General features: G+C 47.9%; 8 protein-coding genes across 8 annotated transcripts; 3 read left to right on the forward strand and 5 right to left on the reverse strand.

Annotated features, from left to right (window-relative positions):
- Positions 1–3350: 3350 nt before the first annotated feature.
- Positions 3351–4758, reverse strand: COCCADRAFT_64781 (uncharacterized protein; the record flags this gene model as incomplete). Its single annotated transcript, XM_007719441.1, has 6 exons — positions 3351–3750; positions 3802–3886; positions 3941–4092; positions 4146–4227; positions 4280–4391; positions 4447–4758. Coding segments are annotated over 6 exons (1143 nt in total), but the record flags the coding sequence as incomplete, so codon positions are not given.
- Positions 4759–6919: 2161 nt separating this feature from the next.
- COCCADRAFT_64920 (uncharacterized protein) lies at positions 6920–8969 on the forward strand (the record flags this gene model as incomplete). The annotated part of the gene is made up of 6 exons (XM_007719442.1): positions 6920–7299; positions 7352–7493; positions 7553–7586; positions 7646–8190; positions 8243–8284; positions 8376–8969. Coding segments are annotated over 6 exons (1737 nt in total), but the record flags the coding sequence as incomplete, so codon positions are not given.
- A 916-nt stretch (positions 8970–9885) lies between these two features.
- On the forward strand, positions 9886–10899 carry COCCADRAFT_30603 (uncharacterized protein; the record flags this gene model as incomplete). The annotated part of the gene is made up of 1 exon (XM_007719443.1): positions 9886–10899. One exon carries the CDS (start codon positions 9886–9888, stop codon positions 10897–10899), a length of 1014 nt encoding a protein of 337 aa, XP_007717633.1.
- A 560-nt stretch (positions 10900–11459) lies between these two features.
- COCCADRAFT_41357 (uncharacterized protein) lies at positions 11460–13289 on the reverse strand (the record flags this gene model as incomplete). The annotated part of the gene is made up of 6 exons (XM_007719444.1): positions 11460–11616; positions 11687–11859; positions 12014–12382; positions 12507–12731; positions 12797–13099; positions 13266–13289. 6 exons carry the CDS (start codon positions 13287–13289, stop codon positions 11460–11462), a joined length of 1251 nt encoding a protein of 416 aa, XP_007717634.1.
- A 2030-nt stretch (positions 13290–15319) lies between these two features.
- Positions 15320–16456, forward strand: COCCADRAFT_41358 (uncharacterized protein; the record flags this gene model as incomplete). Its single annotated transcript, XM_007719445.1, has 3 exons — positions 15320–15437; positions 15491–15883; positions 15984–16456. The coding sequence occupies 3 exons, from the start codon at positions 15320–15322 to the stop codon at positions 16454–16456; spliced, it is 984 nt and encodes a 327-aa protein (XP_007717635.1).
- Positions 16457–16629: 173 nt separating this feature from the next.
- COCCADRAFT_110120 (uncharacterized protein) lies at positions 16630–17629 on the reverse strand (the record flags this gene model as incomplete). The annotated part of the gene is made up of 4 exons (XM_007719446.1): positions 16630–16824; positions 16887–16976; positions 17028–17291; positions 17360–17629. The coding sequence occupies 4 exons, from the start codon at positions 17627–17629 to the stop codon at positions 16630–16632; spliced, it is 819 nt and encodes a 272-aa protein (XP_007717636.1).
- Positions 17630–18892: 1263 nt separating this feature from the next.
- Positions 18893–20181, reverse strand: COCCADRAFT_30607 (uncharacterized protein; the record flags this gene model as incomplete). Its single annotated transcript, XM_007719447.1, has 3 exons — positions 18893–18919; positions 19015–19044; positions 19180–20181. 3 exons carry the CDS (start codon positions 20179–20181, stop codon positions 18893–18895), a joined length of 1059 nt encoding a protein of 352 aa, XP_007717637.1.
- Positions 20182–23709: 3528 nt separating this feature from the next.
- Positions 23710–24027, reverse strand: COCCADRAFT_9504 (uncharacterized protein; the record flags this gene model as incomplete). Its single annotated transcript, XM_007719448.1, has 2 exons — positions 23710–23896; positions 23945–24027. Coding segments are annotated over 2 exons (270 nt in total), but the record flags the coding sequence as incomplete, so codon positions are not given.
- Positions 24028–24069: the final 42 nt, after the last annotated feature.

The raw sequence follows: 24069 nt of genomic DNA on the forward strand, positions 1-24069 counted from the left end.
GTTCAAAATTTCTCACGAATAAAGGTTTAACTATACTATATATATATATTGAGTATTTCTCGTTGGTCCGGGGGAGGGGAAGGGAGGGGGGGGGGTAATAAACATAAGTAAAGCTTATATACGATGATAGAATTAATGGGAGAAGGAGGGGTGTACTTGTCAGATCAGTGTGATGCTCAGAGTCGACAAGGGGCTTGGATGCTTTGTGCGGTCTTTGCGTCGACAGTGTTTCCCGTTAGGGCCGCTTGTGATGACGCTCAGGATTAGCACAGGGTATAAGGTGCTGAGGGCGGTAATGTCGACTGCATCTTTCATGGCCAATTTCCGTGCACGGCCTCCTCGTGCATCTGCATCACTTAATTGCTGGAGATCTTGATTAGCGTTCGCATCATGCGTGACGTCAATGGATGGGGTGTTGTGGATTGCGGAGAGGTGAATATCAGCGTAACCAAAGAATTGGCGCCGGCATTCGACGGCTCTGTAGCTCACCCTCATTCACTCACTCAGCACTATCGAGAGGGTTGTACTCTATTCGTCGATGGTTTGCCTGAGTCTTCCCCCGTCTGGTGCCGGAAACTGTTGAAACATATTGAATAATCAACGAACGTGCAAGGCGTACCAACAGCAGCGTACGCCGATTACGATGTATATGCTGTGAATTCTCTCTGTGAGCCGCACAAGGCCTTCCCTTGATGATGCTCATGCCAAATCTGGACGGTACTTCATCACTGAATGACCACGACTTGCCATTCACATTTCAACCCGTCTGTCGGTGGGAGCCGACATTTCACCTTGCCCTCGTCTGCTTGTACCCAAAGATTATTCCACATCTTAGGCCGAATCCTATCATGATCAAGTCAGAACCACGCACATATCAAAAGAGATGATGATAATCAATCCATCACTGATTTGTGCTGCTGAACATACCTGACGGTGAACCAGCTTGCTCTGTGGATGTACCAGTGCTGCGCTACGTCACCCTCTCTCGCTGACCTGACAACAACGTCTCCATTCTCATGGTGTAGAGCACCTGCAGACACAAGGTCTTCGTCAGCAGAGATCGACCGGTAAAGACGAGAGTGCGCGAGCGCGAATCGAAATGTGACCCACCTCCATCCCTTGCAAGTATCATCCAATCATGCTCTTCCGGTGGGCCCAGGCGCTTCAGTGTGTAGGTGTGGTTTTCGTGTGCGTACAAAGCACTCTGGTTGTTATACAGCGTGAGATCCTTATCATAGTTAAGGAAGGTATCGTCAGCCCGTAACATGAACTCCACTCTTTTGCCATCCCACGCCTTCGGGTCTAAGGATTGGTTGCTGATCTCGTCTACAAAACCTGCTAAGTCCATACTCATTGTTCTTTCCTTGTTCGAAGCCACTGAGATGCGGGTCACATGCCATGCACTAGTCAATCTCGCCAACTGGCCTTCCAACTCTTGCACTTTTTGAGTCTTCTTTGCCATTTCGCCCTCCACGTCTTGCAACCTCCTGGTATTTCCCGCAATTTGAGTCTCCAATTGCTGCACCTTTTGGGTTTTCTGCTTGAGTGTGTCTTCATGCCCATCTGCCAGCAGTCGATCTGTGAGCGTGCATGGAGTCTGATCTTGTACGCCAACGGCGCATCTTACTTGACCTCCGGGCTTGAATTGGTAGAAGATGATTCCGGTTTTGAGATGATTGGCATACGGATCCTGGAAGGCTAGGTTAGCAGCTGGCCACAGTTGCGTCCGTCATGGCATATCCACTCACCATGCCAACCAATTGCTCTGTAATATTCACTTGGCGAACGCCAACCGAAGATTTGTAATTTCGAGTGATCTCAGCTAGCACGGCGCTCAAAGGACCCTGATCGCTGAGATGCTTCCCGCCGTACACCACCGCAATCGGCGACCAATAGGCTTCAGCCCACTCCATTGGCGTGACCGTGGGATACTCATTGGAGGTCGGCGTGATGTTGTAGATTTTGTTCGGGAAGGACGGAGAGTGCACGAATAGCTGCATTGGCTGGTCTGGGTAGCTAAATAGGAAGGTGAGATATACCCCATCTGACTGCACACGGGTGGGTAAAGAATGTCCACCTAATAAGTCAGCAATACTACGCGTGTCGATTGTCAGCATGCCATCTTTAATCATTTCTCGCAAATTATCAGTGCAGTCAATAACGCCGCAAACGGCTGACAAGATCTCAAGTTTAGCCTTCGCACGGTTTTCCGAGCGTTTGTTGATTTCTGCCGAGTCATCGGGTGGGGGAGGTGGCATAGATGTTGCCAATGATCCCGGCATCATACTGGCTGTCGCACTTGAAATCGGTGCTGTGCCTTCGTTGGCGACAGGGAGAAGGTTGACCCAGATTTCAGGGGAGATCTAGATCCTTTAGCTGCATTGTTCAAACCACAGTACCCCTGGTAGACTTACCATAATATCGAAGGTCAGAGCTGGGACTTGGTTTTCATGACCATTCATTGGGGCTTGAGCAACAGCACTCTGATCTGGGTCAGGCTGTTTGGCTTCAGCGCTCGGTTTATCATTACGTGGAGCATTCACCGCCGCATGAGCAGAAGCTGAATCTTGCTGAGCGGCGGTGGATACGTTGTTTGTGGACGGCTGATTAGTAGGGGGTTGTTGAGGCCCTTGAACCCGGTGCGCAGGATAGAAACCAGGAGGCGGCGGCGCCCACGGACCCGCATAGTAGGACAATGCGGGGTTATACATGTATTGCTCCGTGTTCAGTGACGGCGGAGAGCCGGCTCCTGCGGCAGTTGCATTTGCCGCCTGGGTTGAGTCTTGCTGCGCGCTGGAGTCTTGTTGAGCACTAATTGAGTATTCTTGCATACCTTGTCCGTTCTCCACTGATATTGTCGACCCATGGGCCTCCTTGGTCTGCGACTGATGCAGTACAGTTGAGGAAGGAGTGCGAGAACCATCGCCAGTCTGCACTGAGTCCGAATCACTCCGAGCGGCTTGAACAGACTTGGCCTGCGTTCTTTCACTCTCCTCTACCCATCCCCACTCCCACGACCCATCGCCATCCTGGAAATCAGCTGGGAGGCCTGCTTCAAAATTTGCAATCCACGCGGTGCCGAACCCACTCGATGTGCTTCCATCCACCGCTAGTGGCTTTGAATTCTCATTGAAGACGTCATCATTGCTTTGTACCCACGCATTGTATGGTCTGGCCTTGTGGTCTGAGGCATCAGAGCTCTTCGATGCATATCCGGCATCGACTTTGAGTCTGTCAGAGAAGCTTACCAACACCCACTGATAGCGACCGGGCGGTGGCGGGGAGACGTCGACTGGAGCTTGCACTTTCTCGTATCTCCAAAATGCGTCTTTTTGCTGCTGCGACACCTTCCCTGTAGCTTTGCGAATGATTTTGAGCACGCTTTCGTTTGTTGGCTCGGCGGTCAATTTTCCACTCGTTTTAAGCACATGGGGGTCTTTTGACAGAATATCGACAGTCTGTACAATCTTGTTCATTTCGATGCGGAACGCGCTACGCACAGCAACCAAAACATCTACATCAAGAGTGAGGAAATCGTCGTAGTTTTTCGAAATTTGTGAACGTCTTTTGTAATTTTGCGGGTTGATCATCATGTCCTGAACGCTCTTGATGAGTTGCTTGTATTCCATGTAGTTATCGAACAGCGACGACGTAAAGTCAGCCACCAGATCATATTCTAATGGTGAGAAAGATATGGCCCGGCTATAGTCGACGAAGCTACGATTGGCCTTGTATTTGGTAAGAATCGCCCTACAAGTGGCATATTAGCGCAGTGAGGCCGAAGCTAGCTGTATTACCCACCAGGTCTTTTGTGGACACTTGGAAACTAGTAGCGGAAACGCGTCAGCTGCAGCATAGACAGCTTCCATGGTCCATGGTGTTTGAGCTAGAGAAGAATTAGCAGTACTAGGAGAGCGAGGAAGTCAAGACAAGTACGTACGAGCCTTCACCTGTCCACCTCCCATCCATGAGACAGTGATTGTGGTTTCGGTATCTTTCAGAAGCTCTGAATTGATACTTTGGGAAGAAGAGGAGTCCATGTCAAGAGTGAACTCGGTGGCACCCTTTGCAGATCGCAAGCCTCTCTTGATGCTAGTAGATATCAGTCGATCCAGACGCACGAGCTCTGACGCGAAGAAGCTTACCCTGTCGTAACGTTGGCAACCTTTGATCGATCCAACACTCGCATGGAGATGATGCCGTTGAATTCGCCTCCAGTAATGAAACCTGACAGACATTAGTATGGACCATGGCCGTGATGCAGAGACATTAATCGTACCAGAAACATAGCAATCGCCAAAGCTATCGTTAAATCGCTGCGTGCCTGGAATTACGCCCCCCATAGGGCGGAACTGAGCGTCATCCTCAGCCACAACGGTTTGATTCACGACCTTGAAAAGTCAATCAGTCTGGCAGTCTAGAGGTGACAAAGTGCGTGAGCCTTACTTTGACAGAAACAACGGCATTCAAATCGGAGGACTTGATTTTGTCCTCGTTGATATTGTCTCCATTGCCGGCAATTTCCACGGTGCCTTTCCGAATGGACAAGCAGTGAGAAACATTGAGCGAACTGACGACTTCGGAGAGGTGCTCGACGATTTTGGAAGAATATGTGACCACCTGAGACGGGTTCTCAGCGCGTACCGACTTGGGTCGCTGGACGTCGACGGCTTTGTCGATACAGAGAGTTTGTGTGTACGAATTGAAGCCCATGCCCAGGCGCATTGAATCATTGTAGGGAGCCAGCAGGAGAGACATGATGGCCTGCGGGTATGTTGGGAGGATGCGATGGGGAGGAGTGGTAGAGGAAGATGATGTTTTGTCCTGTATGAACGGGCACGAGGCATCCCTGACTAGCCACCAAGATGGTGACTTAGGCTTGCCATTATTTCCCGTCCCTACTACTGCTGATGTGCTGTATCTCAGCTTGGATGCTCGCATGCATTTCCCTACCACATCTTGCACAAGAATACAGTAAGGCGTCTGCCACACGAACAAAAGGAGCAACTATATAAGGAAATGCACCAACGCTGGTGCGTTACTAATGTGTCTAAAAGAGGTAAGGTGAAGTGCGGGCGGCTATGTGATTGGTCATACCCAAGAACACCACGCTCTTAGCGGACGACCTCACCCGGCATGGTGGTGGTGGCCTAGAGTCTGTTTGGCTTCCATCTCAGGTAGCCACAAAGGCCGGAGTGCGCGAGTGGCAGTCGAGGCGTCAAAGATCCAACTCCTACCGAGCATGGATTGGGCGCAAAGGCACGTTTGGGATAAGCGCCATGTCTTTCTGCCTTTTTCAACCATTGTGGCCGACGCGAGCCTCGGCCTGTTAGTCGACGAGTGCGCTCCATAGTACCGCGACTTCACCCATCAATTTCACATCACAGTTGATTTGCATCTCAAGTCCAAATATGAATCGAAAACCTGCAGGTGCCATTGCCGGCCATGAGCAGCCAGAAACAAAACCTAGGAGTGGTGCTGTCCTTCAGGCCAAATATGAGGGCCCGGCATCGACCAAAGCCAGAAGTGGTGCCATCCTCAGACCCAGAGAAGGGGCCACTGCACAAGGCTCGCAGAAGATGCCCACAACAGGTGGCCAAGCGGTCAAGAAACCTGCACCGGCGGTCAGACCTCGAAATGCCACTCTCGAAAGTGGCCGATACGCCATCAATGTGTACCTCTGGCGGACTGGCGACCAGTTTGTCGAGTCCTTGGGCTCCATACTCTCTCAGTCATTGAACAAGACCATACTCTCTCAAGCGCCAGACAAGTATGCCGGCGATATTTCGCTTGGACAACTGCGCAAACTTGCCCCGGGTGAGCTTTTCGTGTCACCTTTAGGCTTCGTATGCAGGCACTAATTCACAAGTCAGGCATGAGTTCGTTCAGCCGCATCCATCGCTTCTGTACTTCTGATGGAACTGCGGTCACCGATGAGACCATCAGTCTTGATGAATATATCGCACTCGATGAGCACGATGAAGTTGAGCCTCTGGGTGAAAATAAGCATGCACAGAAGACAGCGACCTCGGAGCCCAAAGAGGAGCCAAAGCCTGGTGCTGATGCCGCTGCCAAAGAACAAGTAGAAAAGGCATTAGGAGATGCAGAGAAGCCCAACAAAGCGAAGCCGGGCGATACTGAACAGCATGATGGAACAGTTGGTAAGGCGTCGAACAAAGATGGGGAAGTCGAGCTCGAAAAGGAAGCTCCGGTGAAACAAATCAAAGCACAGGTGCCAAAGCTCGCGATTTACTATCGATCTCCTGCAAGAGTCGCAACTGCAGGAATGGATTTCTCAAATGCAACTGGCCCAGCATCGAACAGGATAATGCCTGGTTCTGGGCCTCTCGGCGCCACAGGAGATTCTGGCTCTGGCGCTGGCTCTGGCTTTGGCTTCAGTGGTCCCACAGGCTCCGACACGACCAACTTGCCAAATGTCGCGGCAAACCCGACTGTGGCGACACCCATTAGTCTTATTGCTGCCGACAAGGCAAACGCCGCTGGCAATAATTACGTGGACCCTTACAATAACGTCAATAATGCCAGCCAGATGAACGCCGGCGAGAAGAACGTGATCACGGCTGGAACTCTCACCGAAGAGCAATGGGGCATTATACTCCGAAACTGTGCCGTCTTCTATGGCTGGAAAATAGATCGACGCACTGGTCAGATTGCTCGCGCACCCCGAGCAGCTTTTAGACTGCGATGTAAGGTTGACGCAGAGCCCGTAGCGCAGATACCTACTTTCGTCATTGATGAGGCTGCGCAGAAACTCGCTGAAGCTCAGAATGCCGACTTTGAGAAGTCGCTTTTTGAGCACACGGAAGCGGATAGGAAACGATTCGACGAGCTGCAGCAGCAAAAGTCTGATGTACCAGAGGGAGTGCAACGGGCGATCATTGCGGCGCCTGTCGAATCAAAACCTCTTAGAGGCATACCTAACTTCCGAGTCAATGACGATTCACGCATTGAAATTACTGCCTGTCAGGACAGCCTCGCGATATCGCTAGCCAAATCCGATTTCAGTAGTCAGTCAACGGAGCTGGCCGCAGCGGGCGGTGCGTATGGCGTTACGGTCGGTTTAAGTGCTGGATATGCTACCAGTAACGAGAAAAAAAGCTCTGAAAGCAAGGCCAGCATTACACAAACCCTTGTTGCCCGATACCTGTATCCGCGATGCGATATCTTCTTGAGAGCGGAAGATCTCGAACCTTCGCCAGAATTTGTCACGCTGCTCGACAAGGCCAAAAATCAGAAGAGCATCGACGCAGTCCGTGCTATTCACGATCAATACGGCCAGTAAGTTGCAACATCCACTTTGCGGTTTAAACTCCGCTGATTGAATGCCTAGATTATTCTGCCAAGAGCTAACGCTAGGAGCACGACTTTTGTCTACCAAACGAATCAAAACGGACAAAGATACCGACACAGAACAGCACAAGGAACAGATGAAGGTTTCTGTGGGCGCTAGTGTCCAGACCCCCTATGGCGGTGTATGCATCTCCCCAGACTTCCGCTAACCATTCATCTGCTGACTTGTTGTTGGGATTAGGTTTCTGCAAAGCACGATGAAGAGAAAGTCAAGAGTATGAACCTAACTGTGATCGTTACAAAATCTGGTAGCCAAATGACTGATTTGCTGTAGCGAATGATAAATCAACCGAAAAGTCAAACACTCAGGAAATCAATGTCTTTGAAGCCGTCGGTGGCGACACAATCTTGGCCAACAATCCCGCCGCCTGGGCTCCAACAGCAGCGTCACCATACCTGTGGCGAGTGATCAATCGAGAACGCCTCTCCACTATGATAGACATGGTCAGCGAAATGCCTGGGTACGAAAGCGCCCAGAGCTGGTTCGTACAGGCACTGCCGGCATTGAACAAGTACGTACGTCTAGACTCCTCAATGGCTGTAAACGTGAGATTCAAGGTGCAGACTCCCACGAACAGCCTTTCAGTGGAAAACCCAGGAGATGCCTTGTTCTACCTAGGTTTCGACACAAAGTCTTCGACCACACCGAGACTCAATGGAATCACCCAGAAGACTGAAGAAAGCCCCTGGGCTCGTGTAGACTACACGACAGATATTGTCATATTTCACCCTACCACTTTCCGTGCACCTTGTCTGCATGGCTTTCAGAACTTCCAAGTGGGCACTGCGCCTTTTGGATCGATCTATAATGCAGAGTTCGTAAGTCAAGATCCACGCTTCCACTTGGCTACTCTGGTTGACGCATTGGTAGGCAGCAACGCAATGGAGCCTGGTGGCTCCCTTCGGAGACGAAGTGAGTATATACACCACGTGCAATCATTCGCAAGCAAGTGCAATCGGGACTAATTCAGTGTTTTCAGTTCAACAATGGCATGCCATACGAGCTAAAGCACAGATCTCGCGTGATTCTTCGCACTGTACCTTTCCAGGACCCGGGCTACATACCGCCAACGCAATCCGACAGCATAGCCAAAGATTCAGCACCAGCAGAACCAGTAGTACCACCAGCAAGTCATATGGTTGTATTCCGAAATGCTCAAGGAGCCTTCATTCCTGGAATGTCCGATCGAGATGAGTATCAATATTGGCGAATCGAAAAGACCAGCGGTGGCACACCAGGTGAACCAATCAAGGGCGGCGATAGCGTACGTCTCTGCTGGCAATTTTCCGATCAAACCACTGGCTTTCGTGATTATCAAGACGACGTTTTTGGACGTCGACGCAATCAATGTCCGCCGGAGCTTCAATCCACAAGACTCTATCTCAAGGTGCCCTGGCCACGATTTGAGCCCAAAAACACACCGACTGCTATGCTCATGTCTGCGCAGTCCACAATAGACGTTGCAGCCGAGGTTTTGAATACTCGACAGGGCCCGTTTCAGTATCACTTGCAAGATTTGCAATTCCGAATCGACACTGTCGAGCAACGAGGCTTGGGAGACTCGAATGATTACATGCTGGCTGGAGTTTCGCAAGAGGTCGACAAGAAGGCAATAACTATCACATTTCCCAGAGAAAACGGGCCTCCCTTAAGGGTGCGTGCAGACATTGGAAATTTTGGCTTGGGTTCGATTTCGATGTGTATATGATGTGAACTAGGAACTATTCACCAGCGCTTACAGTAGACTCGATATCATTAAACTACTTGCAACTGCGTAGATGGTCTGATGCAAGCATGATCGTAGACGTGCAATCTCAGGTGATGGTCGTTTTAAAAAGTGCTTGTGCACAAAAAGTGTTTAAACGCCAGCTATAAAACGAAGCTCGATTGTTCGTGACTGTCTCATGGCCAAAATCTGAGGCTTAGACTGGTAGCTGTAGCATAAAACGACGCCAATGCTTGGTGAACTCTTGGCCCTCTTGTATACGTCACCACTCTGGCTTAGGCCGTGGTCAGCTCGGAGAAAGGCGACATGGCACGACGTAGCTCTGCATTCGTGCACATATGATCTAGATTTTATTGAAGGCGTCCAATGTGCCTGATAGCAGCTATCTTCTTAAACTCTCTAACAGCATACCTCGTGTATGCGTGTGAGCGGGGTCTTACTGAAAGTGCTCAATGTGGCTGGCTGATTGTACCACGGCCTGTGAGTCGTTTACCTAGTGGTTGCCATCTTCTACTAATCTTCTTCTTTCAATAGCATACCTCGTGTATGCGAAAGCGGGGTCTTACTGAAAGTGCTCAATGTGGCTGGCTGATTGTCACACGCACGATTGGTCGCTTGCTTGGTAGTAGCTAAGTATCTACTCCAACTCTGCTTCATCCAACAGCACGCTATATTCTGCTCCTCCACCCCGAACAACACTCAGTCCTCCACCACTTGTCCACCATTTCTTGCCAACATTTTGACTGAGCAGCATCTAGAGGACTCATCCCAGTATCATCTATTCATTATGCAGAGAGGAGGCGGTCAAATTCCAATTGGAAGGGGCCAGAAGCTGCCAGATCGACCCCAACTACCTATGATCGGCAATAGGGGTGGACAACCGCAGAATCCTGCTGTGCCAGAACGCCCACCCGCCTACCTTGATCACGCTTCCCTTCCCATTAATCCATATCCTCCTCATCCCATTCACACACTCCCCCCAAATTTGGTTGGTGTACAGGGTAAACAATGGTGTTATGTTACTTGCGGCAACGTGACGTTGAATACTTCAGAGGAAAACTTCCAGAGAAAAAAGATCAACCCGCCTGGTTGTTTCATTGGTGATTTCAAGGTTACGAGGAGAAATCTCAGGGAAATCCCTTCATACCTCGCGTCGCATCAATCATCCATGGCTAATGCGACCAGTATTCAACTGGGTTATTCTGGAAGACCGGATCCTTCTGGAAAAGCCATATTCATGTTCACATTCTCCAAGACAATCCGCTCGGGCAATCAAACCCGCTACGACTATGCAGCGCCGCGATATGGTGTGATTGTGAGCGACATGGATAGAAATGGAGGACAACAATCCTTTGATCGAGACAGTTACCCTCTTTACCAGTTCAAGCCCGTGCCACGCGAGAATAGTTTTAGCGAAGTTATGATATTAGCTGATACTCGACGCCTCGACACTACCAGAGGCGAGCTGGGCCTGCTGGCATGCAGTTTTCAGCTCGATAGAGGAAGCGACGAGAAAACGCCACCCGACGTACAATGGCATCTCTGGCATCTTGAGAAGCCAGGAGATGCCGAGCCGTATGGTAAACAAGTAACCGAAGAACCTGCCCCGCCTGAACTTCAAGGAACCAAAGAAGTTACGGATGATGAATACAAAACCTCCAGAATCAACAACAACAACAACAACGCTCATAATCCGAACAGCAGAAATGTTCTGAACAATAATGGGGTCAACAACAACAATGCGGGTAACAACGACTCTGAAGGTTTTGATATCCTCAACCAATCGGGCGACGTACAATAATGAGTAACCCAAGCTACTCATACTTTCTGAACCTGGCAATAGGCGATCAGCGCGCTGTTGGGGGCTATGGTAATATCCTTGAGGCTGCTCCCGCTAGTTGAAATCGAAGTTTTCGTATACATCTACAATTGATACTGGAATGCTTTTTTTTTGATCATCGGTCTTGTCCACGAACCCGGCTTCGTTCTCTGTAATGTCCGTGTTGCTCTCTTCTAACTTTCCGCGGCGGCTTGTTCTCCAAGACGTAGCAGGTCTGCCAGAAGACAATGAACACACATATGTCACCGCACAGCACCACCACCGGCCAGGACGAGTGCGATGGATTTGGACGCCTCGCTGATTGTACTCCCCAGCCAGCTGTGTTGATGTGAGGATAGGAACTATTAAGACGACTCCAGAAGGTATCTACAAAAGTGCGGCTGTCTTGCTGTCAATGCCAAAACTCTTGATTACGGTTTCTAGGAAGCTCTTTAAGTTTACTTATAATTACTCTTGTGGTATTGTTTACATTACACCATCTTTGTCTAGCGTATTAATACGCTAATCAATCCAGGAGATTGTTATATTGCACGGGATTTTAGCTTCATCCATAGCGGAGGCTTAATCCACAAAGTAAAAATCTTTTGATCGACCCACCCGTTGGATTCGGAGCAAAGCTCAAAATCAAAGTAAAACAACATCACAGTAAGCAAGACGCGTATTTCATGGTAAGCAAAGCTGTTGGACAACATTAGTACACATCTATCTAGACATGTTCTCTGCAAAAGCGAGAAGGGGAGATACATACTTCTTGCCAAGGCAATTCCGTGGTCCATATGAAAAGGGCTGAAGCACATCCTTGCGGTCGCTGCCAAACTCAGCCTGGCCCTCTGGCATCCAGCGCTCGGGCAGAAACTCGTCTGCGCGGTGAAAATCGACCGAGTTGCGGTACACAGCCCATTGGGGTATAGTCACGATGGCCTAAGTACAGAAAAACGGCAATGGTTAAGAATTCACTTTTGCAAAGTCCTAAAAAAACATTCTACTTACGCCCTTTGGAAGATATCGACCAGAGACTTGGACACTGTCCACGACGGCTAGCCTCGGAAGGCCGTTGCCGACTGGTGGATAATACCGCAGTCCCTATCTCAATGCATGCATTGAGATACGGCAAGCGCGCGAGTTTCTGCAGGGTCATTTCTTCAGTCGATGAGAAGGTGTTGCACACCTCATCCTGAAGGCGCTTCTTCTTGTCAGGGTTCTTGGAAAAAAGGTAGAGTAAACCAGCGAGTGTGGTCGCGGTAGTTTCTGTACCGGCAACCATGAAATTTGCAGCGGTAGAGGCAATCTCGTTCTTGTGAAGAGCATCTTCCTTTTTGCCAACCTTGTCCTCGACAAAGGACCACATATCGGGCTTTTCAGCCTTGCGCGCTAGACGCTTGTAGATGCGCTCATTAGTGAATTGTTGGTGCTTACTGATTCGTTCTTTGAGATGTTGACGCATCTAATTGGCAGGACGAGCCGGTTAATTTACACAGAAATAGCATGTGAGCATGTTTTAGCCTTACTACTAGAGCTTGGCCGATGACCGCGAGGCTTGGCCAATGGGCTATCACACGCCTATAGGCTACAAACTGCAGCAATTCGAACAGCATGTCGACCCAGTTGCTGTTTGGAGAGCCATCTAGCAATTCCATAGACTCGCCAAATGTCATGTCGGCCATGATGTTGAAAGTCGTGTAGTTCAACCATTTGACCATGTCAACCTTCTCACCCTTGGCTGACAGTACACTGAGCTTGCTACAAAGCATGTCTGCGTACGTCTTGATCATCAGTTGTTGTTGATGCAACGCCTTATCACTAAACGCATGACTAAAACCTTGCAGATCTTTGTGTGCTGATCGTCGTTTGCCCGTACAATTCCTGGTGCATTTGGGTTCATAGTATCTTTGCCGTAAAATCTTTCCTCTTTGACCATTTCTCTTTTAAATCCGTAGACGTCTTTCCATGCCTGAGCATCGACGCATGTGATTTCATCTGGCGCAATGCGTACAAATGGTCCATATTTCTCGTGGAGTTGTCTGATCCATATGTGTACGTCTCCAGCTGCGATGTGCTTGTTATATACAAGATTCGTGGAACGAGCCAGCAGTGGGCCGGGATATAGCTGCAATGGATGCAAGAAGAGATTGTAGAATACTTTGTAAATGATGTATAAAGCCTTGGCAGGTGAGCTTCATATTAATGAGGTTACGACGAAAAGACTTACTAATGAGGTGGGCACAAAGATTGCTATGGCTACAGAGTGATTGATTATCCCGGTGAATATCCAAGTCCTAGAATGAATTAAAAAGCCCAATTTATAGATAGTGTGATCGCAAAACTACCCGATATGGGTACACCCGGCGCATTATGTACTTTGTGCGTAATCTCTACGGTTTCGGACGTTCAGTTGTCGACGGCGATGAACCCTCCGAACGCACCGTTCGGTTGGATGGAGATAGGCCCTCAACTCCAATTTCGGCTGAAAAGAATATCCATACTGTGGTGTAGTATCACGCGACTACCTTACGACATATATTGAGATTTTCTTTCGTACGGAGAAAGACACCTTCTCCAATCAATCCTTTGCAGCGATTAAATATCAGCTTATTTCTATCTACTCGATCGCGGGTCGCCCCTCTGATCTTTTGAGCTCCATCACGTATCGTGCCACAATACATAAACTAGGACGAGACGGGCGGGTACTGCGGGGGTGCCTTTCAAATTCCTTGCCCACCCTGGCAGGCAGAAGTTTAGAGAACTAGCAACCACTCAAGGCTCGCGCCGATCACGGTTATGTATCATAAATAAGCACTAGCGAGCGGGGTGCACAACTTTGCATTATTCAGTCTGACTTCTCGCTTTCACAACGATATCTGACGGAGAGTTTTCAGACACAGGTATACCTAGGCTTGGTTTGCTAAATCATTCCGGCGTTTCGACACAAAGTGCTTTATTCCTCCGAAAGAAAACATGACAACAGCGAGTATCTCAATTCTTGGAATCAGAGCATCAAATTGCACGCAAAAGGCCGCTGAAGATGTCTGACGACTAGCCAGAGCCTTAGAAGCAGCACCGGCTGCAGCTAAAGCGTCATAGCGACCCTATTTTCCCAAAGGGTGATATAGCCTACTCCGTTATATTACGCGTTAATTAGTCTCGCTAGGAGTTATCTTAGCTTTACTATACAAAGCCTTTTAGACTATTTCTTACTCCTCCATTTAATTCCAGATACTTCACTCGCTTGCTGCTATCTATAGTCTACTTCGTTATTCAAACCCTCGCTGCCGCAAATTTTTAATGGAGGTAACGAAACATATAACAAAAAACAATACATATCCCTCAAGCTTCCCTTATCTGTTACACGGGGTTGGATGCTAATACTTCTCTGGCTCGGTCCGGGTGAGGGCGAGTAGGAATAGAAACTAGCTCCGTGAGAGTTGTCTAGCGATTCGTAGTAGAAAAGAGTTATAGATATAGTTAACTAGTGTTTTAACAAATACTAATCTATATTACTATAGACTAATAACTATATAACAATCTTATAAAGTAAAGTAACTAGTAAGAAAGTGTTATTTAAGTTAGCTACAACGAGAGTAAAAAATGAAATCTATCTATCCTTATATCCTTATTGCTTCCTGTCCTACTATCACTACTATCACGACTTTCTTCCTCTTAGCCTAATGTCTCTAATAGCTGCTATTAAAGGATTGCTGCTATTATATGCTAGCGCCTAATAGTTATCTTAGCGTAATATTAATTACGTGATCCTCGCCCCGCGGTGATTATTACCTTCTGACGTGGACGTCCATAGGCCTTCAGCTATCTCGTCACTTGTTAAAGAGAGAATCTTTCTTGTTACTTGTAACATTATCTTCCTACATAGCTCTGCGACTTACGCCGCGTTGGTCTAGTAGATGTGTTATCACCTGAGTAGTATCGGCGTATCTATTTGTAGCGCTACTTACATTATATCGTACTATATCGCACTATATCAATGTCTGTCCATGTGTACGTCAAGTACATCGCTAAGAGCGCAGTTCAACCATTTCCCTGCTTGGCAGCATTCCATTGCACTGCTTCTTCTGAGTGCTACGATCAATTTTGGCTCTGTGATCGAGTTTCAGTGCTATCACACGAATCGCACTTCTGTTGTCTACTGGTCCACCGCCCCAAGGCTGTGTTGGAAACCCTCAATGTTACAATCAGAAGTTTTAGCCATAAGCGCAAAATCATCTCAACAAGGCATAGGATAGAACAGTCGAGAGTTGTATAAAGATGTGGCAGCTTTGGCAAGGAAACATCATGTTACAGCATACGATAATCATTACTGAACACCTCTTCAACCTAAAAGAACAAATAAAATATATCCATCTTATTTACCCATCAAGAAAGCATCATGATCGCCCAGCCACCTTCAACTAGCGCTTTCGCCCGAAGAGTCGTGAACCCACTTGGCTTTACCAAAGTCTACAACTTTTGGTTGTACATAATCTTCGGTGGAGCACTTACTGACTGTAAGGTTTTCCATCTTCGAGCCGCCTCTCCCGAGCTAATTCCTTTGCCTCAGTCGTCCTAGCACGTTTTTCCTACCTTAACTTTTCGCACAACTTCTGCCCGGCCGATGGACCGAGCGAGAGTGGAAACAGCGCAGCCCCAGGAGAATGCTATTACTACCTCAACTTCACACAATACAAGGTCGGCATCTTGCTTCATCTGGGAGGTATTCTTCCCGCTAGTTTGATTGCTGTTGCACAGTTTACACCATTTATTCGTCACCGCTGGATAATCGTACATCGCATTGGCGGATATGCTGCACTTCTCCTGTTCCTGGTCAGCCTTGCAGGAGCGTTCATGATAATGCGACACGCGTTCGGCGGCGGCCTAGAAGTGCAGAGCGCTCTCGGCGTTCTAGGCCTAAGTACGCTGGCCTGCTTCATTATCAGCTATATCAACGTAAAGCGTTTGCAAATCGAACAGCATCGGGGCATGGATGCTTAGGGGATGGTTCTACGCGGGTGCCATTGTCACTCTCCGCATTATTCTCATCATTTCGGCTCAAGTAACTGCAAAGCAAGGATACTACGTCGTCTGGACATGCGCAAGGATCGCCGCAACCATCACCCCTGACATTGATCTTGCGAATTCGTATCCAGCATGTGCTGCTTACGTTGATGGTACGGATCCCGATGCAGTATCAGCCGTGGCAGCGACCTTTGGGGTAGGAGACGCAGCGAATATGGGCGCAGCATTTAATGCAGAATTTGGCATGGCACTATGGCTCTCTCTTGAGCTGCATGCTATTGGTGTTGAGGTTTATCTACACCTTACGCCGAGAGAGGCCCAAAGGTTGAGACAAGTAAGCTATCAAAAACAACTCGAGTCCGGCATGCGTAACCCGGGTTCGGCGGGTCTCACAGCAGATCGGTTGGGTGATGCACACAGGTGGTCGCCTGACGTGCCAGAAGAACAACACAGTACAAGCTCGGCAGAAGTTGTAACCATGGTATCTGATTCAGTGCTAGACAGAAAATGAGGTTAATTTGGAAAGGGGGGTTTAGCGGTGCTCTTTTCGGTGTCAACAGGAATTGTCGATCAGTGTAGTTGAGGGGGAAATGGGCGTGATTATTCATCTCATATTTCAACATTTCAACTAATTCGGAAGACCTATAAAACATTCCCTGCAATAAAATGATGCATCGACCATCACTAAAGAGGACTTTTAGGATCCTTGGTGTGCAGGAACCGCCCCCGGAGACCCTCATATGATCCACCAATCCACCTCCACCAGCCCAACACTACAGTGATGGTCAAAGGAATAACAACGACCCAGTAGATCCAGAACTTGGGGGAAAACTGCCATCCGTTCTCTTCGAATGAGAAGAATGTTGTGCTGAAAAGCGCCTAAAGCATGAGTAAGTAAGTGCCTTGGGTGACTTAGTCCACACCTTTTCCGCGTTGCTTACGGATATGAAAGTCGCTGGTAGGAATATCATCGTGAGAAGGGTAATCGATTTCATGACTGCGTTGTCTGAACTTGCAAGCATGTTGTAGGCCTACGGAGACTGGGTCAGCTCTGAATACACGATATGAATTGTCCAGGTTACCAGATTTATCTCCTCTTCCAGTCGGTCATGCGTGGACTGCGCGCGCCATCTCAGGCTCTTCATCACCTGCAACTGGAACGCCAGGTATTCCCTCGCTTGTACCGTGTATGTCTTTGTGAGTTTGTTGAGATGCTTGAAGTTGCTCTCCTGCAGATTGAGCAGCTGCTCCATCGTCTCGATGGCTACCTGTTCGACTTCTATGACGTGTCCTGTATGCCGTGCTAGGTTGCGCAGTGTATCGAACTCGCATCTTCTTTTTCTGTTCTAGTGGAATATGAGTGTTAGTAGTGTTGTGACTACATTGAAGTATAGTACTGGGGAAAGTAGCGTACAAGTTCAATATCCCGAACCTTCGTTGTTACCGCCCATATGTTTTCGTCACACAACTTGATAACCTCATCGAACAGGGGTTTAAGCATCGCAAGGGGGTCTTGCGACTCGAAAGTCGGCGGTGGAGATTCCTTGACCATGGCCTCAAGCGTAGCACTCATTTGTGGTGATGCGCCAATGCATAAGACCCTCCTGGTGTGTGCGCTTTCCCACCGCATGAAAAAGCTCATCTCGTACCACTTGTAGTCCTTTCCATCTTCTGATTCTTGCATTTCCTCCTTCGCCAGAACTCTCTTGGTGAGAATTTTGAACCACACGCCTGTCGATATTAGTGTTAGTTGATGAGTTAATCTATCGAATGATGTAGAGAACAAGTAGAAAGAACGCACTGAGCCTATCAAGCTTGGCGTTGTCCCCATCTCCCGAAAAAGAGCTTGAAGAACCACAGTACCCATTGAGCTTGGCGCAAGTCTTGCTGCTAAGAATATCCGATGCGTGAAACTCCGCTAGTATCTTCTTGCGGTTGGCCTGCGAGCACCTTTTTGGCCACCAGTCGTCCGACTTTAGGAAGCTGAAACATGCAGTCATTAGTTTTAGAAGTCCCGTATATTACAAGCTGTTTTGTCTTTTCATATCTCACATGAAGCACACTTCTGGTAGGGTTACATTCTGGCCTAATAGATCTAAGCGGCGTGATCCCCAGGTTCCCGGTGAACCTGCTAAAAGATGTCAGAGAATTTATTATAGAAGCTTTCGCGTGCAATAGATAGTTTGGGATTACTTACAGTGGTATTCTAGTATGGTCGCTACGGAGGGGATCTCAGCCATAATGGCCATTGTCGCTTAGAGGATCGATGAGGCGTTGGATTCGCAATCTCGTAAACATGTAGTTAAGATCACGAGACAAAGCTTGCAGTTAAGAGTAAGGAGTTAAAATGCCTTGAAAGCTAGCAGAGTTGGTTCGGCCGATAAGTATACATTTGTTAAAACTGGCATCGGCGCTAAGTAGCTCAGCGCATGCATGGCGGACTCGCTTGTGCAGCCCCACGTACTACTACAGCCGGCGCTTCTGCAACTCCTCAACCCATCGACTGCCAATTGTATGGCGCACCACGAGGCCCAACGACGGAAAAGACTCTTTCCAGGGCTGCCAGAGCAGCCAATTCCGCTATGTCATCGCTTCATACCCAGCAGAGCGCCCTCGTCGAGGATGTGGATGGCTGTGGCCAGGTTGGGGGTTGAAGGACTTGGCTCAAATTGAAGGACATGTGAGCTTTTATAGGTAACTACTTTTCTATCTACTTTTAGTAGGCCCCATAGAGGCTTTAAATATATTATTCAGCTTGGCGGTTGTGGCTACGGCTGAGCTGCATTTGCATCGTAGCTGGTGCTAACGAGCTGAGGCCGGTGCAAGAACGACCAACCACTAAGCATATAGCTCTCAGAAGGTCGTGATGATACTAAAATAATAAAGAGCATCGAAAACTGCTCAAGGTAGCTTCGGATATCAATAGCGCGTAAAAGTCCTGTATAATCTATACGTTACCAGAATCTTTACTATTCTATAAATAAGTGTTAGTGAAGATAACTCCATGTTCAGATACGATATTCTATATACAATGCCGAGTTCGCGCTTAATTCGTGATAGATTACATACCATGGGTACTTCGAAGCATTTTGAAGCTACCTTTTTAAGGAAATACACATATATTCTTGCAAAAGGTGCTAATTGAAGCTTACAAATTTCCCTCTACTGTTTCAGCTTGGCTCCATTTTTATCTCATACTGGCCGACCGAGCTTTCATGACCTCAATGCTCTTACCCGCCTCACCACCTCCCGCAATGCTTCCATCTTCGTTCCCGACTTCTCTCCTTCATCCAGTATCTCTTCCATGATCATAAGATCCTGCCTCGAGACTTTACCCCCATGATGAAACGCATTAAACTCATGATAAACAAGCGGCTTAGAGCCTTCCACAGGTGGTGTCATCGCCTTCTCCGTGGCCCAGCTCCTCATTACAAGCGAGAGCAACCAGCCCGTCCAGCCGAAGCGTGGAAGTCGTAGAATCTCGGTCTGAGCCCGTAGAAGTAAGCTCCAGAGTTCGGTGTTGGAACGGAGGTGCGAGAACGGCCCGAAGCCGTCAATATTCCAAATGACCAGATGAAGGAGTGCAATTGACTGAAACAAGGCGTTGATGAATGCAGGCATCGTGCTGATAACGAGCTCGCCATTGACGTTGTAGATCGCAGCGACTTTCTTGACGAGTGCGGGTTGTGTGTTGCCTATCAGAAGGCCTACACCGGGCAGCGCAGGAGAATACAATATATCTGCCTTGGCTACAAGATCCTTACTTGCTGCAGCAGGGACTGAGATCTTGGGCGTAGGCTGATGCGCAAGCATGCTTGACACCATTAGAAGGCGAGATTTCGGCAAGCGCAGATTGCTGGCGTAGTGTTCTTCTATATCTAAGCCGACGGCATCGAAGATGACAAAGCACTCTTTGTTCTGTGGCTGGTTGACGAGATTGCCTACCGAGCGGATCGTTGTGACGCCATTCTCTAAGCGTGCGGTGTGGCCGTCCAAGGTATCGAGAACGAAAGCAAATATCTCACCCTTGACCTCGGCGACCGACTCGATAACACGGTATGACGAGAAAGTGTGTAGTGTATCCGTCTTGTACGCATAGAGTTGTTTCGGGGCTAGAAATGCTGGTTTGCGACCGGGTCTCACAAGGTAGGTAATGTCTGCACCGGCGGAGAGGTGATAACCCTGGCTTAAGCCCACGGCGCCGCAACCGACGATAAGAACCTTTGGTTTCGACATTGTGGAAATTTTGCTTTACTGTTCATTCTGAACAGCTCCTGACGACTCTTATACTGTGCTATAATTGTGGAGACGCTAAACGATAGTCCGGCTCTTCCTCAGATCACCATACCTGATTTATCATAGTTAGAGAAATGCTAGTTTATCCTTACTTCTACCCTTGCTCTCACCCGTAATCCCGCTACATGGCTCTTAAAATGATCTTAGTAACTCTTGTAGTGGCTTGTATAGTAATAAAACTTGTCAATATCACCCTAGTGAAGATTATTTTATTCTAGATCTAACTGGCTGAAAAGTCGAGCTAACGAAACCTACCGATGTATGCCAGTAATTACTATAGGAACTACACTCTGTATGGTATAGCTCTTACTCTCTACTCCAGCCTATACCTTCCATTTTCAAGCGAGCCCACATAATAGATCGATTCTGCTACGTAGCACAGTAAATGATTGTTCGACTTGAGTTGAGTAGTTCGAATCGGGCGTCAACTAGGTAAGTGTAGCGTTGCCATTTGGTCCGCGTTTCGTCCGGTCGGAGGGTGGTCAGGCATTCTCTGCCGATCGATCTACAGTAAAGCCAATGTCCTCCTTGTAACTGACTAAGGGCCTGTTCGGTTGCGCGTTTGCGTTTTGCGGTTGCGGTTTACTAAGCCCGATTTGGGCTGCGTTTTTGAACCGCAGCCAAAAACGCTGTTCTGTTCGGTAAAACGCGCGTTTTTCAAGCATCAACCCTTGCTGCGTTTTATTAGCGTAGCACTAAGTAAAAAAGCTATGTCTAGTACTTACTTTACCCATGTATCACGCTGTATTAGGAATAGACAAAACGCGATTCTAAACCGCAGCAAGGGGGGCAGCGGCTGTATCTTGGCGCTGCGTTTTCTGCTTTTACTAGCTCTAATTGGCTATCTAGATTACTACGTTAGTCACGTGATTTGTTATCTATATTGGGCTTAGTTAAACCGCAACGCTAGCCAGGACTCCTTGTTATCTACCCCTACTATAGCGCTATACCCGAATAGGTATCAAAAACGCAAAACGCAACCGCGCAACCGAACAGGCCCTAAAACACTCGAGAAACATCTCGAAACGTAACCCTTTCTAATACGCTCGACTGCTAAGAACTTAGTCTTCGTCCATGGATGGTTCAAGAAGAGCGCAAGACCAACGAGACAAGAAACCCGAAGGCCAATCTGATGATACTAAAGAAGCAGGGCAGGCATGGTTGATGTATTTGATGGTGATAGTATTTCAGGTGCAAAATTAGACACCACCGCTCATAATGGGCTGTTTCCAGCCAATGCTGAAGTATTAAGCCATTTTGATTCCATGTAAATTCACTATGCAGAGGTTGGCATCGTTAGATCGAGCCCTTGCTTATATACATATTCCCACATGCCTGCAAGGGTATGCCACATGAAGAATAGCGTACGGGATGCAACCTAGACTGAGTATATGTTGTGATGAAGTATGTCCAAGAGTACTGCCTGTCCTAGTTAGCCTTTTATGTCACTCAACAACGGTCTCACAAGTAGTAAGTTTCTCGAAGATGATCTGTGGGCGCAAGGTCTTGGAAAAACAGCGCCGTGTTTTGATATTATGCTACAAACTGATATTTTAAGTGCTCAAATAAACGTATTGTACTGTTAAGGTGTTGAAGGTGGTGGGATTGTTGCTATAGAAGACCCCCTATGATGGGATATGCTTCTGTGATAGGCTACGCTCTTGTGGTTGAGGCTGCGCTTCGTGATCGATCATCATGGTGATTGTACGAGATTAAGTACCGAAAATACAAGGCAATTCGTAGCTTTGTTGTCTTGTGCTATGCCTTTTGGCGCATGGATGGCGCATGTGGTCGTATGCTCGACTTGGCTCGCCCGCACACGTGATATTCGTAGCTTAATCATCACGTGACTATGTCTTAGATTCGAAAGTTATAGAAACCTCTTAGGCCTACTGTTTTGCTACTATTACTTAAGGCACATAATATAGGCTCCAAGTGTTGTGAAACGATAGAAAGTAAGATTGATTGTTTGGATCTCTCGGAGATCCAGCCTTTCTCGTACTTAGTATTGGCGCTACGCTAATCGGTAGGCACCGCCGCTTCTATGTATGTAACGGGCTGAACGCCCTTCAGATAGCTTCTCGATGGGATATCCGATTATGTGTACCGTCCTAGGGATACTTAAACAACTCGTTCAGACGCTTTGGCGTAATCCTTGATTAGTAGATAAACACCATGCAAGTAGAGTGGATAGATCTATATTGATTACAAGCTCTTGAATACTAGACGTTTGCTCCACCGAGTGCAACCTCTTACACACTTTGTTGGAATTCTGATGTAGTAGCTGTTGAGGCTGAGTAAGGCTATTAATCGAATTTTTGCGAACTAATCTACTCGTAGGGGCAGTGCGCAAGTGGAGTCGTTGTTTTGACCAACCGTGACGACTCGCTCCCACACTCCTCTATTTAGGGTTCCGTGCTTGGGCCACACATTCTGGATGCTTCCAGCGTATCTCAGGACTCTCCTTTAGAGTACATACAATATGCGCCAAGCTCTCAGCCGCAGACCAACAATCAAATCCTGGATTGGCAAGATAAGGTCGCTATCCCTGGTGGGCCGTTCCCATATCCAAAGGGGGATTAGGAAAAAATAATGCATGCGTCGCCGGAATTGAGATTGATACTCGGGCCTGGAGGCCGAGAATGACACGTCTTTATATGGATGTAATGAATGCAAAATATAAAATATATGTGAAAGTCATACCACCTGCGAAGATACCGAGAGATCCTCGAAAAGCGATATGTATGCCACTGCGCGCGAGATTCATTTGATCCCGTCAAGGCATCGGTCACACGAAGTAGCATAGCGAACCTGGCGTTTACGTGGAAAGCACATTGCTGAAATACAGACGCTGTGGTCTTGATGAGAGTGTCTCCAGCAGCGTATGCGAGTAATAAAACTAGCAACCATTCCTTTCATACTTCTATGGAAGCCTTAAAGCATTAAATAGTCAATTATGTAAGGGTACTTCGGGCATGGAATTGGACCACATTGCTCACAATGAGATTTTCCCACAAACCGCCAAGAAATCCAGCCACTGTCATCTTGCTTCTCTATCTTAACAATTGTCAAATGGATGTTGCCTGCAGATTGGAAAACTAATCCAATGTCTCCTCATTGAATGTTACCAAATTCATGAATATACATAGATCCACATGTATCGCTTAGTAGGCCGTGATATTTGTTGGAGTCCGTAAGCTAAATAGGAAGAGGGTCTTGTAATTTGCTGTCGAAGCATATGTAATCTGTGTGTTTGATATGTATCATGTTAAAGAGCTTGAAGCAAAAGATCTTTACACACTTAGACTGATCGGTGATATGAACTCGTAATTTGAATACTGAATGGATTCCAAGAGTGCTACTGGTTCCAATCTAGCTAACTGAAACTCCTGTGTACACTACAGCCACATAAAACAAATCATACTCCAAAGAAATGTCAGTGGTAATCTAAGCTAAATCTCCCATGCTTTAGTTCTTGGTGTTGATAACAGAGCCACCGCCTGAGCCACCGTTCCTGCCACCGTTACCGCCGTTGCCAGCATCGCCGACATCGCCGCCGCGAGAGTTGCCGCCGAAAGAGATAGCAGGCCCACCGCTGATGAGGCTGAACTTGCGGGCTACAAGGGAGAAGATGGAATCGGAGCGTTTGGCGATTCTGTCTTTGTGTTAGTTGTAATCGGGTTATAGTGAGGGAGATACATACCCTCCGGCACCTCCGTTACCGCCATCACCTTTGCGGGTGTTACCACCGTCGCCACCATTGGCAACGCTACCGCCGCGACCACTGCCTTCGAAGCCAATTCCAGTACCACCGGTGACGACTGTCGA

The sequence above is a fragment of the Bipolaris zeicola genome (genome assembly GCF_000523435.1).
Source record: "Bipolaris zeicola 26-R-13 unplaced genomic scaffold scaffold_310, whole genome shotgun sequence".
NCBI classification, from domain to species: Eukaryota; Fungi; Ascomycota; class Dothideomycetes; order Pleosporales; family Pleosporaceae; genus Bipolaris; species Bipolaris zeicola.